The 17207-nt window shown below is 34.5% G+C and overlaps 2 protein-coding genes across 4 annotated transcripts; one reads left to right on the forward strand and one right to left on the reverse strand.

Moving 5' to 3' along the window:
• Positions 1–384: 384 nt before the first annotated feature.
• Positions 385–8248, reverse strand: LOC107431734 (uncharacterized). Of its 3 annotated transcripts, XM_060812722.1 has the most exons (19): positions 7672–8248; position 7625; positions 6776–7316; positions 6456–6689; positions 6005–6096; positions 5259–5469; positions 4668–4849; positions 4314–4535; positions 4037–4206; positions 3733–3826; positions 3573–3629; positions 3294–3428; positions 2961–3029; positions 2608–2724; positions 2259–2420; positions 2036–2164; positions 1818–1919; positions 1388–1447; positions 385–1285 (listed from the first exon to the last, which is right to left on the reverse strand). In XM_060812722.1, exons 1-19 carry the CDS (start codon positions 8199–8201, stop codon positions 926–928), a joined length of 3468 nt encoding a protein of 1155 aa, XP_060668705.1. In that variant the 5' UTR covers positions 8202–8248; the 3' UTR covers positions 385–925. The 3 variants fall into 3 exon arrangements, with proteins under 3 accessions (XP_060668705.1, XP_060668703.1, XP_060668704.1); XM_060812720.1 differs by lacking the exons at position 7625; positions 7672–8248 and adding an exon at positions 7475–7588; XM_060812721.1 differs by lacking the exons at positions 2259–2420; position 7625; positions 7672–8248 and adding an exon at positions 7475–7591.
• Positions 8249–13423: 5175 nt separating this feature from the next.
• LOC107431735 (uncharacterized) lies at positions 13424–15463 on the forward strand. Its single transcript, XM_016042724.4, has one exon. The coding sequence runs from the start codon at positions 13710–13712 to the stop codon at positions 15318–15320; it is 1611 nt and encodes a 536-aa protein (XP_015898210.3). The 5' UTR covers positions 13424–13709; the 3' UTR covers positions 15321–15463.
• Positions 15464–17207: the final 1744 nt, after the last annotated feature.

Consider the following 17207-nt stretch of genomic DNA (forward strand, 5'->3'; position numbering starts at 1 on the left):
TCTAGATTATGATCTTCATTGATAGATATATTTTTAAATAATAAAAGTTTAAATAATATATTATATAAGTATTAGAAGCATAAAGCTAAAACTATTTATTAAAAAAAATAATAATAATACTCTTTTTAAATTAATAAATTATTTATTAATCGATAAATAAATTGCCCTTTCAAAATAATAATTTCCTTTAAGTTGCCAAGGTATATTCACAATAATATGACAAAATACAAACTAACTGGTATTTCGTAAAAGGATTTAAATAATTTCTTTCATCTTCTACATCAAAGTCCAATATTAAAATCTCATGTATTTACCCCAAAAAAAAAAAAAAAATTTAAATCTCATGCAACATACCCAACAAAATAGCGTTTGAAAAATCCTGGGTAAAGCAAATAACCGCAAGTAGAATTAAGAAAATTAGACCCAACCAAAAATTTTGACAAGTAGAGATCAAATAAGGCAGTTAAAACAAATTACAGTGATCTAATTGAGCTTACTCTTTTTCCTTACTGTTCTATATACTCTGCAAAAAGAAAAGTATGTTGTATATAGATTACATTTTAGAAGTACCAAAAAGACAGAGGACGAAGATCAGCACGCCCCGATGAACCAAAGTCGTGGAGTATATCCTTCTCATTTTTCAACACCAACTATTCTATGCTAAGCTTAACCAGACTAAGCCAGACTAGCCCTTTACTCCCCCTTTACTCCATTTCAATGCCTCCAAGAGTGGGAAAGTAAAACGAAATCTTATCCTGCCATCCTAATAGGCCCAACAAGCCGCATACCTGTCCTAATCTCCAATTCAGAAAGAAAGGAATGCAGGCAAAAATTTAGAGATCACTTCACTTCTCAAATGGAATCCCACCGCCATAACATTACCAGAATAGCATATTAGTCACCCTGCATAATCGATTTTAATCTACTAGCTCTTGCCAATCTTCTTGTGTTTGTGAAGCTTGGAAGCAAGAGCTGGTCTATGAACTGATGCTTCATGTTTCTTGTCTGTTCTCATCTTTTTCTTTCCACCAAAGGTAGGCCCTTCTTTGAAATTCCTCCTGTTTGCGTTTCTGTATCTTTCTGTTTGACCATTAACAGATATTTTCCTGCTAGCATGCTTACTTCTGAAATCCTGCCTTCGTCCATCACCTCCTCTAATAGACATACCAGGCTCATTTGTGCTAGGGAGGTTGTTGGTTTTTAGTTTCTTCTCCTTTCTCTTTGTATGTTTCATGAATCTTATTTTCTCAGTTGTGGTACCCGATTCCTTGCTTTTCCTCTTCTGCTGCCTGTAAAAAGCCCTGAGTTAGCTAAAGTCCAGTTGTACAAGACAGAATACATTAATTGACAATGCAAGTAGATCATATTCCTTGGTGGAAGGTTCTACATGCCTTCTTTCTGTTTCAGTAACAGCAGCATTCTCAGATCCTGTTTTGTTATGGCGGTTCTGCAGTAAAATAGGCATGATTAACCACAATAACATTCACAGAAATATCCGACACACTTAATTTAAATCATTGTTTTCTAAATTTTGGTGTGAACATCATTTAATGAAGAAATGGTGGTTAAAAAAAAAAAAAAAAAAAGGGAATGAATAGAAGAGATGGAACAAGAAAGTAAAATGTAAATTCATGAGAAGAATGAAAGAGCAACTTTTAACAAATACATATCAATGCCTCGCTCATATGCAGAACTATAACAGAAGCAGAATATACAAACGGCTAACTATTAAAAGGAATATATATATAACTTACATTTTAGATTGCTAGTGATTTCTAATATTCGTAATTCTATGTGAAAAAGAAAAGGAAAGTTACCTCCGCAACTGACTTGATAAACTTTCTATATTTTTCTGGAGTAACTAACTCAACCGAAGGAAAACCACACTTCCTTAAGATAATCTCCATTATGATAGTGACCTGAAAAATAAAATGAAACATACACACGTCAAGCTATTGGAAATTTAATAAATACAAATTTTAGCATCTTTCTTTCCCTGCTGCCAATAAAAGGTTAGTGTGAAAATTTTGCATACCTTTGATCTGAAATGATTCCTCGAAACAGATGACCATGGAAGAACTCCATTGACAACATCAGAAAGAAGACTCTGCAAATCCTTAGCTTGCAAGCAAGATACTAACACTTTCACAAAGCCCAAGACAGCCTGTTATGTGTAGCACGTTTAACATATCACTATTAGAAGCATCATCAGAGAAAAAATAAATAATAAAATCTCCTATTAGTTAAAAAGTGCTGACTTTTATAACTTCCACAGATTTTCCTTGCAGTAACGATAAAAGAGAAGGCACAAGATCAGGCATTGAAAGACAAATATCTGTGTCCTTGTATATAAGCACAGATAGCACAGATACTGCTCCACTCTTTATATGAGGTGATGCACCAGAAAGATAGCCCATTATCTGAAAGTAATAAATATTTAGTTGGCAATCAATGATGCAGCACAGAACCAGTGGCATAAAGAGCAAAATGACAACCATCCCAAGGAGGAATATAAAGAGATGGTACCAAAGATATTATATCCATGCCCTCAACAAATAAGGGTGCATAAACTAGATTATGCATCATAAATATGTAGGAAACACTAACCATGCTTAGTAGTTTTTGGTAAGGCGAATCAGAACTGATACATGGTGTGTCCCTTAAGCTAGAACTTATCTTCAGGAGGATATCATATGCTGCTTTCCTTGTTTCTTCATCCTTGGCCTACAATTTTAACAAAAACATTAATAAGAGATCCATTTTTATACAATGTAACTGATAATTGATATCTGAATTATTAAAAATTAAAGAGATAAGATACCAATAATACATGCAGGGTGCTTTAGGAAATTTAACTTTAGTCTCAAACTATAAATATATGCCATGCGTTTAATATTTTCAGGTCAACATTGGACATAAACTATGGGTGAACCATCAAAATTCTTATAAGTCGTTCTTACATCTTTTAGTGTAAGTATGATCTCGTTGAGAATGAGAAAAGCCTTTGTATTCTCTTCCTCTGAGTTTATCTGCATTTTGAATATTATTAGCAAATTCAACTGCCATCTAAATTCCATATTAAAATTTCGAGCTTCACATAAATAAGAATGGAAAGTAAAATATAAACAAGAATATGAATGCTGCAACAAAGTAATATTAATGTGATATATCTACTGATAAAAGATTAGGCGTACATATCACCCAAACCCAGAAAAATATTTCACTGAAACTTGCAACTACATATAATTAAAATGCAAATACGCTTAGCATAGTCCTAAAGAGAGCAGTTTGACCTTCAATGCGTGAACCATTAAAAGGTGGTAGCAATCAAAGCGACTCCTTAGAGTTGCTATGTCAACAGGAGATTTCAAGCCGAATAACAAATCAATCACGTCAACAAATCGAGAAGAGCAAAACCAATCATGTTCCTGCACCATTCCATTACATGGAAGAAAAGGGAATATAATTCATAGAAAATGCAACAAACCACATTATTATTATTATTATTATTATCATTATTTTAATAAAAGAGAGAGAGAGAATTTGAAGAAAACAAATCTACCAATGCAGACCTTAATCATTTTGCTCAATGTGTAACATGCTTCATGACTTTCAATCCCATCAGTGGCCTAAATTACCAAAACGTGATTTTAGATTAAATACTAGTAAAAACCATCATTGAGCTCTATCAATATGAAACATGCCATGCAGCATTTGAAGTGAACATAATACCTGAAAGCTGTGCTTAACAAACCTATAGATTAGATCAATAAGATCCTCCTTGGCTCCCTCAACAAGAGAAGATGCAAGCTCCATTATCATATATCTGTATGAATAATAAAACCAATTTAAATAATACGTCATCAATGCTTTCTTACTGAAAATGATTTAATGAACTAACTGATCATGGAAACCACATTTCGGTCTTACAAACATAATATTGAAAAATCAACATGTAAATTGAAGAGACAAACTGTAGAAGTATATAACCTTTTCTCCACCTCTTACAATGTGAAACAAAATTCCCAAAATTTACCTTTGAGCATCTTTCTCCATTCTTTGTTCAGTATCAACTAATTCATTTTGACTCTCCACTTTTCCAAATTCACCCCTACCATCAATGAATTGAAAACGCTCAAGCAGTGATATAAAGATCTTTTTTGTTATGGAAGAATCGGTAATAGAAGCCAAGCATCCAATGGCATCCTGGAAATAAGCCAACAGAAAAAAATTTGATTACATTGATCTGAGTTTCTTATATTGACTGAAATTTCATATTGCAAAAAATGGTAGACTGATGATAAGAAAAGAACCTTCAAATATGAGCGCCTTTTAGGAGATGAATCAATAAATAAGTCTGTTAGAGTCTGAAGCAACTCAGTGGAATATGAAACTAAAGCCTTGATATTTTTGGTTGCAGTTTTCTTTGAATAAGTGGGTATACTGCCGAATTCTATTGGAGAATCTCTTACTGCATAGGACTCATCAGCATCAATTTTTGGGTTCAGTGCACTTTTATTCTGGTTTACAAGAACCTAAGCAAGCAAGGAAAAAAGGAAAAAAAAAAAATGGAAGAAGCACTGTGAATAAGACACGAAATAATAATAATTAAACAGACCAAACGTACAAATAAACATTTATGATCATTATGCACAACAGAGTATCACCTGTAATGCAAGAGCAACATTATCGTGCATAAAAGAGTCCTCCTTAAGAAATTTAATAAAAACTTCAGCCAAAGGTTTAAAATTTCTGTACATATCAGTTGGATGGCGACAAAAAGCAGGGAGCAGTCCCCACAGGGCATGGGCATGAGACTGTAGATCTTGCCCAATTGTTGAACTTTCAACTGTAAAGAAGCAGGGATAGGAAAGAGATGAAATAAAAATATATAAATAAATAAAGACACAAAATTCCGAACATTAGTGAACTACATGTGATGATATATTAAAATTGAGACTTGAGATGGTAACCAATCAAATAGGTGCTTTGAGATAGAAATTCTTCCTCAATCGCCCTGGTTCTTTATATTACTTTTCAGGCGAATAATGAGAGATGATTTGGTAGGGAGGTTGTAAGGATGTAAAATAGATTATTAAAATTAAAACCATCCCAGCGAACAAATAAATAAGTAAAATGCTCAAGGACAGTAGTATCCCATCAAGAACTGGCAAGCAGCATATGCATTATTTCACGATTAAATATAACGCTATGATTTCTATCCCAGAAATGTAGATGGCATCAGGGAGAAGAAATACCTTTACAACTGGCATGCTGAAAGCTTTTCGCAAGAGGCACAATATGCTCCAAGTAGTACTTTAGTGATGCTCCAACTACATAACTTCTCAAAATGGGAACCAACCATATGTTTACACATGAGAAATCATGAGCATTAATGGATATAGGCACAAGTGTAAGTATCCTCTCAGGTCCCATGGCAATTACAGCAGATCCTATACAATTTCGAAGCTGCATATGATGATGAAGACATCAACAAATATTTCAATAACCAACAATAGCTAACATACATCTTCCTTGGGCTGCTAATTGTGAGTCCACCAGATAAGATATATGAAGCCAAATGACAGCATATCATGTAAACTTCCCGGATACTGTGATCACATTGAAAGATTTTTTAACATCCAAATACTTCAATAGAAGTAAAGCATATTTTGTAGCTGGTAAACATTTTGACCTACCAATCATGTTGGACCAAATTACCCTAAAAAATGCAAAATGTTTCATTTGAAAATAAAAAAATAAACAAGAAAAATTTATTCGTAGTAAAAACAATGTCCTACATTCCAGGGACAGAAAACACTTGTTGGGTTTGATAACTTGAAAGAGTTCACCACATTTTTTTTCTCGAGAGAGTCCCCCACATTTAAGTTATAAATACAGAACAGGTATCCACAAAAAAGATGGTTACTCAAGTTGCTAGTTTGAACATCTCCCATAACAATGTCCAGATGTTTAAAGAATATTCAGTTGAATCAATACTTACATGGTGAGTGATAGATTTGCTGCCACTAGCAAGGGTCATCAAATCAGCTAGTTTGGCCAGAATGCTTTTCATATAGTAATATGAGATCCCTCCTATCACCAAGAATACAAAAATAATGAGCGGAAATTGGATCATCATGAAGTGATGAATTACACAAGAACAAAATAATGCAAAACCATTGTAACCATTGTGACACTAAAAGAAGGCAAAGTGATAAAGTTTGAAAACAATGACAGAACCGCAAAGTCGATCAAAGACTAGAATCAAACACGTTAAGAGTGTGCAGATAGAAATTAGCCAGTAAATCAATTAAACTACATAATCAAACACAAGGTACTTTTAATAATATGTACGTCCAATTAAATAGAAAGTTCGCAAAAGTGAGGACGAATTCAAGTAAAAGTCTATTGGGTTATGTCATATGTAAGCAAACGAGATGATGTCTAAGTACCTAGTTTCAGGAACAATGCAGATATTACTGCAAGAATGTGCTCATTTGGATTTCCATCGCAAGTGCTAAGGCAATTCTCAAAGATAGAACAGATAGATTTTACTTCACTTGCTTCCACTTTCTCCTGTCCTCCATCATCAATCACCAAACTTGCTTGATCCACATGGTCGTTAATCAGCTGTTTTAGAATAACTGAAGCATGTGCAGCTGTGCTAGCCTCAGAAGTCAGAAGACCTATATCGTATGGATAACATGTGTCAGAAAACTTTTAAATACAACATAAAGATTTTCATAATATATTTGGGGGGATAAAAAAGTACCCGCAAGTGAATTACAAACTAGAGGAAGATTCTTAACATATGAGCTTGACTCTCCATCACGGAGTATGTTCAAAGAGCGTTTTAACAAATTTGCTGCAGCCATGACTGTGTCCAAGGGGATCTTATCTCCCAAAGATACATAAGAAGAAAGAGATACTAGAATTTTTTCTGTCTCAGGAGCAATGACATGAACTCTTGAGGTTTCAAAACACGCTTCAATAATTTTGAGAATGTGCCTTGTAAGTGCTGAGAATTGGGAACTGAAAAGCTTGTGTACTTGTGAAAGAACTTTTGCTTTTACTTTCACAGAGAGAAAAGGCACAGTAAGCTTTAGTACATTTAGCATGTGTAGGACTTCCAGATTTTGAGGTTTTGATAATATATCATCGTTGGTACCAACAGTCGAACTACTCAAACCAATTGCCAAAGGCATGTAATTTTTCAGCATAGAAAGTACAACCTTGCTTGCCTCCTTGATAACAGTTGAGCACTGGATTGTCTTAAAAACCTTCTCAAGACAATCGTGAGAACTTCTACGGACCTGTAACATTCAAATAATATTAATTATTAATAAACAATAAATTGTGAACCCCATAAAAAAAATATCGCAATCTTTAGATGTCACAAATCCATCAGGCATCAGCAACAAAATATATAACGCAAATAGAAATAATAAAAAAATAAATTCCATATCTTGACCTCTAGAACCACCCCAGACTTCATGTTAAAGCCATTATGCGAACCAAATCACCAAAAAAATATTCTCCAAAATTTGAATTTTGACCCTTGTCAAAGTGAAAAATTGAATTTTGACCACATCCCATGGATGATTGTGATTATGCTTCTAACTCTAACCAGAAAAAAGCAAAATATCAATTAGGAGAAAATCACATAACTTGGGGCGTCTGTCAACGGAGAACTTGAGCAATGTTTCGAAACCAAATTTGACAGAGCCCCAATCCTCCAAATCACAAAACCCGACCAAAGTCCCTAAGCACTTCACTGCAGCCCTCACAGTGAACATAGCCAATCCCTCCTTCTCCCTTGCCTGCAGGCTCACCAGAACCTGCATAGCCTCGATCGCCTTAGTAGCCGCAATCCCCTGCGGTGGCACCAACGGGAGCACTATGGCCAGGAACGACAGGAGCGCAGCCACGGCGGTGGAGTCTAGTGTCTGAGAAGCAGACGATGCATTTTCGACTGCCGTGATTGTGGCGGCGAAATAGGCGGCTGGAGTGAGTGGGAGGGACTCGGTGGTGAGGATGGAGCGCATGGCCATGGCCGTGGCGATGAGGTGGCGGTGTTGTGGCGCCGTAGACTTTGTGTACCGGTCAATGAGCTGCTGGCAGATATCGCAGCCTCCACTGAATGAATTGGCATGTTCGGTTTCGGTCTCCTTTTCGTGTTCTGCTTTCTCAACCTCCATGGGTCTTCTCTGGCTGTCAGGTTTCGCTTTGAGAGTTTGGAGCTTCAAAGCGACAGGAAGGGTTTTTAATCTGAGGTTTAAGGAACAGGGCTGGTTTGGGCGGGTCGAATCGAACCCGATCCAATGTTAAAATTAATGGTTCAAATTTTTGGATTTGGGCTATTGACTTTCAAATCCAAAATACGGAATGGGCCTCAGTCCAAATATTCATTTGGGCCCACTGATGAATACACGGACCTGAGTCCCTACGCTTGGTGGCCTTTCCATGTTTTTCCTTTTCTATTACACTTTTTCCCTTTCCAATGGGAATATTAATAAAATACCAAAAAATCAAAAATCACTGTGGGGGAAATCACAATTTGTATATCAGCAATTTATATGGACATCACGCTTTTTTTTTCTCCCTTTTTTTTTTTTTTTTCCCTCTCTCCAAATCATCGGTTGCTCTTCAAAAATTGAAAAAAACAACCACTACGGATACTAAATAATTTATCAAAACTTAACTAAATCCAAGCCATTTGTGATGGTAAAATTCAACGTGGAATTTGGACATTTAATTTTCGAGGATAATTTGGGAAGGAAAAAAGAAAAAAGTCTGTTGGGAATGAATGAGCAAAAGTACATGCATTTTTAATGGAGTTCATTTGGTCATTGACTCTCTCATGCATCCTTTGGAATCAATGAGCAAAGGTCTATTTTTAGTGGAAAAACAAAGTGGTTTTAATGTTCCATACATAGTTTTAACTTTTGTTTAAGGTAGGTGCATTGAGTCCATGAGCTGCACAACCGCAAAATGCTCTCTTCCGTCCAATATGTACAACTCTCGTATTTCGGTGAATGCACTATTTCTATTATCCTTTTTTATTTGTTTTTCATTTACTTTATTTTAAAAAATAGTTAGTACTTCTCTTCTTCTTCTTCTTCTTCTTCTTCCTTCAATTTTTTTATTTTTTTTTTTATTTTTTTTTTGGCTGAAGAATGGTTAGCACTTCTCGTCCATAATTTAATCATTCATATTAAGTACTATAAGGCTTGAGCATTTTAACGGCCTTCTATAAACTGAGTGAATTACTAAGGGAATTTTCTTTCTTTTTTTTTTTAGTGAAACATTATTTAATGGTATATATTTGGTAAAAGCTTGAATTTTTTTTTCTTCTTTGTTTATAAATAAGCTTGAATTTTTCTTGATTTCAAAAAGCTTAATCACCTTTATTTGAGTCAACAAAACCCTTAGTACAATTTGAATTTTCAAGCATTAAATTTCAATGATTTGATAAAAATGGTTTAGAATAAACATTTTGGGAAATTTGTATCTTATAGACAAATTTTCAGTGATTTGACAATATTTTTATAAATCTTTCTAAACATTAATTTTAAGAGTTTAATAGCCTTTAATTGTTAGGGATGGGAAAAAAAAAAAAAAGAAACACCCCGCAGCACTCTGTTTATAACTTTAAAACTATAAATTGATAAAAATGTTCAAAAACAAAGATTAAATCAAAAAGTAGAAGATAGGAATTAATATCATAAATCATAATAAATATTTAATTAAATAGCACCCAATATTTTCTCTGTCATGTAGACGTGACCCATCCCAAAAATAAGCAAGTTTAAAGTGGACTTTTAGCAATGAGAACATAGAGGGAAACCAATGAGAACACAGAGGGAGACCAATGAGGAACCAATAGAAACCCGGATAAATGTGTCCACCATTGTCCACATGGTGAGTCAATGACCATAAGATGATGAAATTTAAAGCTTATTCCCAGTATAATGATGGAAATGCAGCACATTTACTGAGAGACAAATCCCACTAACGCTTGGCTGGCCTTCAATTTTTCAAACATTTTGGGACATTCGTATGCTCCAGATTTTAGATTGACCCATTTCGGCACATGTATGTAATATGCGAAGTTCACTACTTTTGAAAGTGGCTTCCACTTTTTGTGTAGGGTTTTCAAATAAAGTATATTAAAAACATCCTGTAGCCTAACTAAAATAAGAAAATAAGCAGCTGGCAATGGGCTAGAATTATACAGTTGAACCAATTTCTGTAAAGGTTGGAAAAAACTCTGTGAGAGTGTCAATAAACTATATTAATAAAATAAAATATTTGTGAACATGGACCATGCGGTTGCAAAATTCCAAACCTCCCTCTATATATATTATGTTAAAAGAAAGGTATGACATGATTCATAAACTTCTAAGTAGTTCATTAATTACCTCGTAGTCTGCATAATGTCATGGAATATGAAAAACACTTTCCACTTCTTACCATGCAATTTCCTTTCTTTTTTATTTTTTTAAAAATAAAATAATCTTCAATACCGATGTGATATTCTTCCAAATTAAGATAAGCCAGATTAATATAAAATAAATCCACATTTCTAAAACAAATTGGGTTGTTGAACAGATTGATATTATTTTTTATTTTTTTAAATATAGATCTTCTCTTTCTTTTTAAATTACCATTTTCCAGTGTCCTGAAACAAGAAGTTATGGCAAATAGCACACCTTTGATAACAATGATCCAACTTGACCAGCTAAACATAGACAGCTCAGTTGTCCTTGAGTACTTTGAGATCTAGAGGTGGGGTTAATTAAATCTTTCCAGTTACTGCCATTGGAGAGTAATAATTTAAAGCTTTTTTCTTTTAGTGAGAAGGTAAGAAATTAAAGTTACTGCTTCACTTTCTCTCCTTTTTTTGGGTGAATGCTTCACTTTCTCTCCTACACATAATAATTCATGCACGGTGAATATGTAAAAGTGGGAAAGGAGGAACTTTAATGCCATAAAGGGCCCTTTATCAGCGGGGTAATAAAATTGGAAGTTGACCATGGCCTACCTTTAACCCGCCTATTTACTGTTCGCTAATAGGCCATTGCAATCAAAAACCCTACAACACTAGTGAACTAATAAGTGGGAAGAAAAAACAGTGCTGAGTAAGATGACCTATGCTTTTTTTTTTTTTTTTGGTAAACAAGTAAGATGGCCTATGCTGAAGCACCGAAGAGTGTTATGCACACATATCTCACATTGGACTTCTTGTCATTTTCATAAAAACCTTAAATTATAAAGAGAAGAATGTTTAACTTTTTTTTTTTTTTCCCTTCATCATCATTTCCTTTTTACCCACCCAATTTTAAGTGACGAAAGCCTTTACAATACCTGTTTGATACATCTAGTGATCCATCTCTATGCTATTTTTATGAAATTTGCTAGTTTTCCCAAAACCCAATATTTTTCTTTTTCCAATAATAAAATCTCTTCCTTAGCAAAAATCCAAGAATTAAAATAAAAAGAAAAATGGGAACTTTAATTTTTGTTTGGTGGGGGATGAGAAAATTGTTGGTGGGCAGAGGAGGGTGGTGGTGGTGGTGCAGCGCAGGCAAGAAGTACGTTTTCCAATGTACGGACAGGCTAACACCTAGCAAGAAGCAAAGGTCTTTATGAACACGTGTTTTTGGTTTCATGGAAACTTCCATTCTAGATCTACCGTCAATACAGTTTTCCCACACAGCTCAAGAAAAACATTTGGGACCCTTTTCGGTTTTCTTTCTTCAATTTCCATTATTCATTCAATTCCATCATCTCTTCCAGATTTCTTTGTCCTATTTCGGTTACTCAATCATAGACCAAATTATGGACAAATAAAATTTATACTTCAGAAACAAAAATATTTACCAAAGAACATGGAATTTGTAAAGAATGCAGGTGTAGATCTATGCAGGAAAATATGGCTTAGCATCAAAATCTAAAGCAATCCGTATGATTGACTATTTATTCATTGGACCCCATTTACAGGTGTCTTCTTCTAAACACCATAGCCATATCTTCTCCATCAATTCTAACTCCCCAATCCAATCTTACACTGTGTCGGCACCATTATTATTATTACTATTATTTTTTAAAATACCACATAAGAATAAGATTGTATTGATATGTTTCTTATTAGTGCCTTTGGAAAATAGATCAAATGAATTCATTATGTTGTTTATACAAAATTAAGAGATTGGATAATCACCAAGTGTTTGTGAAAAGTATTTATTTTATTGCAAGAGTAATTATATCTCTTGAATTTTTCTTTTATGTATGGGAAAATACAAGTACTTACATGATTGCATAAAACTTCATTGAATTTGGTAAGTAAACAAAGTAAGTAACCTGATCCATGTATGGTATATGCCTAATATCAACTTTTAGGTCTGCCACTGGAGAAAGAAATTGAAAATAACAATTGGAACGTTTTCTTAGAAAAGAGTTCACTTTCAACTTAGTTTATAGAAAATTGTAGGGTTTATGTTGTTTTCTTTCTTTTCTTTTTCTTATTCATAAACATTATCTATAATCTTATATTCTATTTAATAAAGTTTCTGCTTTTTTAAAAAAGTTATTTTCCACATGTTTCGATTAAAAATTATTTTGTAAGCTAATAACTTCTTGTAAAAATCATTCAAATTTCCTTAAAAACGTTTTAGAACTTTGAAATCTACTTCCAGCTTTTAAAAAACTACATGGAACATGATGTCAACAAGAAAAAAATAAAAAGAAAGTTTTTCTTTTATTTTTCTAACTCTTCGAGTTGTTTTTATACATCGTTGAGTTTAATAAGTAGTATTGATGCTGGACAAACTAAGGATATGAGTAATCGATAACTAATTATGCCATTAATATTCGACTACAGAATTTGGTGATACGAATTAAATTTTCGTCCTTTTATTTTGGCTAAGTTAATTAGATTGTCATAACTAAGTTTCAATCATGTCAGAATTAATTTATGGTACCAAAATTAAAGAGGGAATTAACAATTAGCAATCTCAAGAATCAAGATTCAGTTTATCAAAAAGAAAAAATTAATGAGAAAATCCATTCATCAAACAGCATTAATTTTGACTAGTTCATCTTCTTCCTTTAGTTAAATCCATTGGCCGAATCTCAAATTCATCCTTATTATTTCTATACAAAAAGCACGGTAGAGACAAAAGAGTAATGTATTTCTTGTCGAATTTCATAAATAAATGAATATTTTTCTCACGTACATAAAATAATATTATTTAGAGAAAAAACAAGATTTATATCCATCTCACTTTTTTTTTTCCTTTATCTTAAAAAAAAGTTGAAAGAAAAAGAAAAAGTGAGAGATGTATTTAACCCAATATAGAAAAAATGGAAAATAGGCTCCTTTTTTTTTTTTTTTTTTTCAAGAACAAACATAAAAAAAATAGATAATTGAGAAGAAGCTTGAAAAGGAACCAAGAGCGAAGAGACACTTACGCAAGGCAAACGCAGCCCTCCTATAGCTAGCTTTGTCACGATTCATGCATAAGCCTGGTACACAACAAAGAAAAACAAAGAGAGAGAGAGAGAGAGAGAGAGAGAGAGAGAGAGAGCCGAAGATAGAATAGGAGGAGGAGAAAAATTTATAAAGGGGAAAAAAAAAAAGAAAAAAAAAAAAGGGCTTCGCAGCAAAGGCCAAGGCGAAGATTAACAGCCGAGAGAGTTGGGGAATGGGTCTTCTCCTGGTCTTCTTTCCTGAAGATCACCAGAGTTCCGCCATTGTTGACAAAAACAAGCTCTTCCAATCCCCTTCTACCTCCATGTCATCCTCTTCCTCTTCTCCTTCTCCTTCTTCTTCCTCTTCTTCTTCTTCTTTTTCTTTGTCAAGGTCTTCTAATTCTTCCTTTAGAAGAAGTAATTCCAATAATATGATCCTAACAAAAGCCCAATCCACCATTTCCATTTGTGCCCTCCTCGTCTTCATAACCCTCCTCCTCTTCACCCTTTCCACCTTCGAACCCACCACAACAAGAGTTCACCATCCCTCTTCCAGAAGATCTCTATCCCAGAACCCGCCAGATTTAATCAACGATTCCGACCCGAAATTCCGGCCCAATCCCAAAATCAACACCCCCAATTACCATGGTAATCCTCTGCTTTTTTCTTCTTCTTCGTCCTCTTGGTACGCCAAAATGTGGAAGCAGAAAACAGGGGATTCGAAGGAGAAGAGTAATAATCTCAATCTTCCACAGAGTGCTTTGCAAGGAATGGGGACTCTGTATCGAAGAGGTACCAGAGCCATGAGCGATCTTGTTGTGGGTCACGTGGGTGAGGATGTTAATGAGGATGAGATTCGTTTATTCATGAGATTCTTGCTTAGGTCCGGTCTCGCTGCCAAAGCCGACGTCGTTTTGATTTCAGATTCTTCGTCCAGATTTGGTTCGGTAATTCGAGAAGAGAACGAGTCGTTCTTGAGGCTTATTGTTCATCATAAGCAATTGAACAGAACCACCACCGGTCGTCGAAGGCGGACCATTTCGGGTTTCGATGCGACTCAGTTTTTGAAAAAGATCGGAAAGAAGGAGGTTGGAGAGCCTTTGTGGGGGAAGAGATATCGGAGCAATTATAATTACTCGGATCGTGGAGAGGATGAGAGCGAGTTGACTTGGTTCAGTTATGGATCGGTGTTGGGTTTTGAGACCTCGGAGCTTGATCCTGAGAACACGCTTTCCGGGTTCTTAGACCACGTCTCATTGGGTTTGCGGAGATGGGCTTGTTATCCAATGCTACTCGGCCGAGTTCGACGCAATTTCAAGCATATAATGTTGGTGGACGTGAAAAACTTGGTGGTTTTGGGTGACCCAGGTGGGCGGGTCAGGAATCTGAGTCCTGAGTCAGTTCTTGTATTCAAAAAGTTAGAAACCGTGTCTGGCAAGCATGGGAAAAAGAACCCGGATAAATCTCAGTCCCATTACCCGGTCAACTCGGCCATTATCGCCGGTGGAGCTCGGGGAATTCGACGGTTGTCGAATGCCGTATTAACGGAAATCGTTCGAGCTGCTATGCAACACAAGAAGAAGAGCACCGTCACTGAGTCGGAAATTTTAAACCAACTCGTCAGCAGCGAGTTCATGGCCAAGAACATAAAGTTTATCAAGTCCACTGAGTCAATCCCGGACTCGAGTTCACTCACTGGACTCGGCACGAACTTAGATGCTTCCTTGTCTTTATCAGAATATCCTGTTATTCAACGTGGTAATAGTAATCACGATATTAATTCTATTATTATGAAGCAATTATGTTCGTCCGAAGTAGATTCTTCTATCTATAGGGATTGTTAGCAAACCATAGAATAAGGGGGGGTAAATAGAAATTTCAATAAGATAAGTTATAAGATTTTTGTTCTTTATATTGTTTCTTATCCTCCCAGTTTTTGTTCTGACATGTATAGAATATTTCAAATATAAATATGTGTTCTTATTTATTTATTTGTGTATGCTAATAAGGAATGGCATTGGCATGGATTGTGGTGGTAACAGGACAAAACAAACAAAAACAGCTATCACAGCAAAATTAAATAGTATTTACTAAAAGTTTTTTTTCTTAATTGACAAAATTAATAGTAAGAGTCAAAATAAATCATTACCCTTTTGGTATTAAAATTTAAAATTGATCAATTGTATGATTGATGGGGTTTGGGGGGTTACTATTATTGACTCCCTGTTTGACTTGGAGTTTTGGAACCTAATAAGCATTTCTGAACTAATTGAACCGTTTTTATTAATTGGATATTTATGTGAACAAAAAAACTTGTTGCAATCGGACCAGACCTAACGGTGAAAATCAAATTTCTGACGTTGATACTGGGTGCAACTTTCTAGAGAAATAACTGAGAAAGGGAGAGAAAATAAGGAAGGAAAGTAGTAGAAACAGAGAGAAGGAGAGGGAGAGAGACTTTTTTCATGGAGGGAATGTGATGGAACTACGCGCAGGAAGAAGTGAAACGCATTGATGAAACCCATGTGCTAGTGATCTTCCTATCCATCCGCGCTAAGCTATTAAATATTTTTCCCGGCTTTTAAAGCGCATAATAAAAAGGTTGAACAAACAAACGTGATGATTACGCGCCTTACGCTTTTACTTTGCCAGCTCCCTCAGCTCTTCTCCCAACCAAACAGGTCCTTATTTACTTTCATCTGGACATTTTATTAATAAGGTTTCTGATTTTTTGCTTCTATTTCTGAAAGGTTTTTATTTTAATGACACTGTAAGACAAGCGTATGCGTGTTTGTTACTCCCGATACTGATATTTTTAGTTTTTTGCCCATTTCAATGGCTGACATATTAAAGGCTTTCTGTTTGACTTTCCTTTGTTTCCCTTTTTTTTTTTTTTAAAAAAAAAAATCATTAAGCAAATTGTGTAATTCTATTTATTTTTTTAATTAAAAAAGGGTATTTTTCCTAAATTCTGCGAGCAGATTTGAGTTCTAGGTCATGACTCATGCTGTTGAGGCTTTGTTGTTATGTTGCATGTCCCACACTGTATCAACTACCAGCCTATGTCCAGTTGTCACAAGCTGCAATTATCTACTAGGAAAAGCTAGATATGTGGGGTTTAGGAGTTGCAGTTTCAGGGGAGTCACTTCCATTTTGATTTTTGAGTGTGACTTAATTTTCATCTAGTGTGAAAATAAAAAAGATTATCTTTGTGCAATATTCAGATAATGCATGTCATTTTTCATACATGTGTTTAGAAGAAAAGGAGTAAAAACGGGTCCTAACTTAACAATTAAGTAAATTATTATATTTTATTAAAAAAAAAAAGGTAAATTAATATATCAATATAAGCTCAATCCAAAAAATCGAACCAACACTGCATAAAAGAAATAATATAGTTCATGGAATCCACAAATAATAGCTTGTCTTCTCCCTTTTTGCTTATAAAAAATTTATATGTTATATAATTTAAAGGAAAAAGAACTATGCAAGTAGGAGGTATAAGTTATATAAAATATTGGAGAAGCTTTTTGTTTATGCCAAGAAACAAATTTATTTTCGACAAAGATAATGAATTGATAATCTAATTGAAGGTAATTAAGTGTGGAATAACATAAATGGCATAACTTTTAAGTTGTCAAAAACAATTTTTAAAGTTTAAAAGCTATATTTGAAAATATTTGAACAATTTTACATAAATATTTGGATAATTTTATTTTAGACCTTGAGAA

The sequence above is a fragment of the Ziziphus jujuba genome, chromosome 11 (assembly GCF_031755915.1).
Source record: "Ziziphus jujuba cultivar Dongzao chromosome 11, ASM3175591v1".
Lineage (NCBI taxonomy): Eukaryota > Viridiplantae > Streptophyta > Magnoliopsida > Rosales > Rhamnaceae > Ziziphus > Ziziphus jujuba.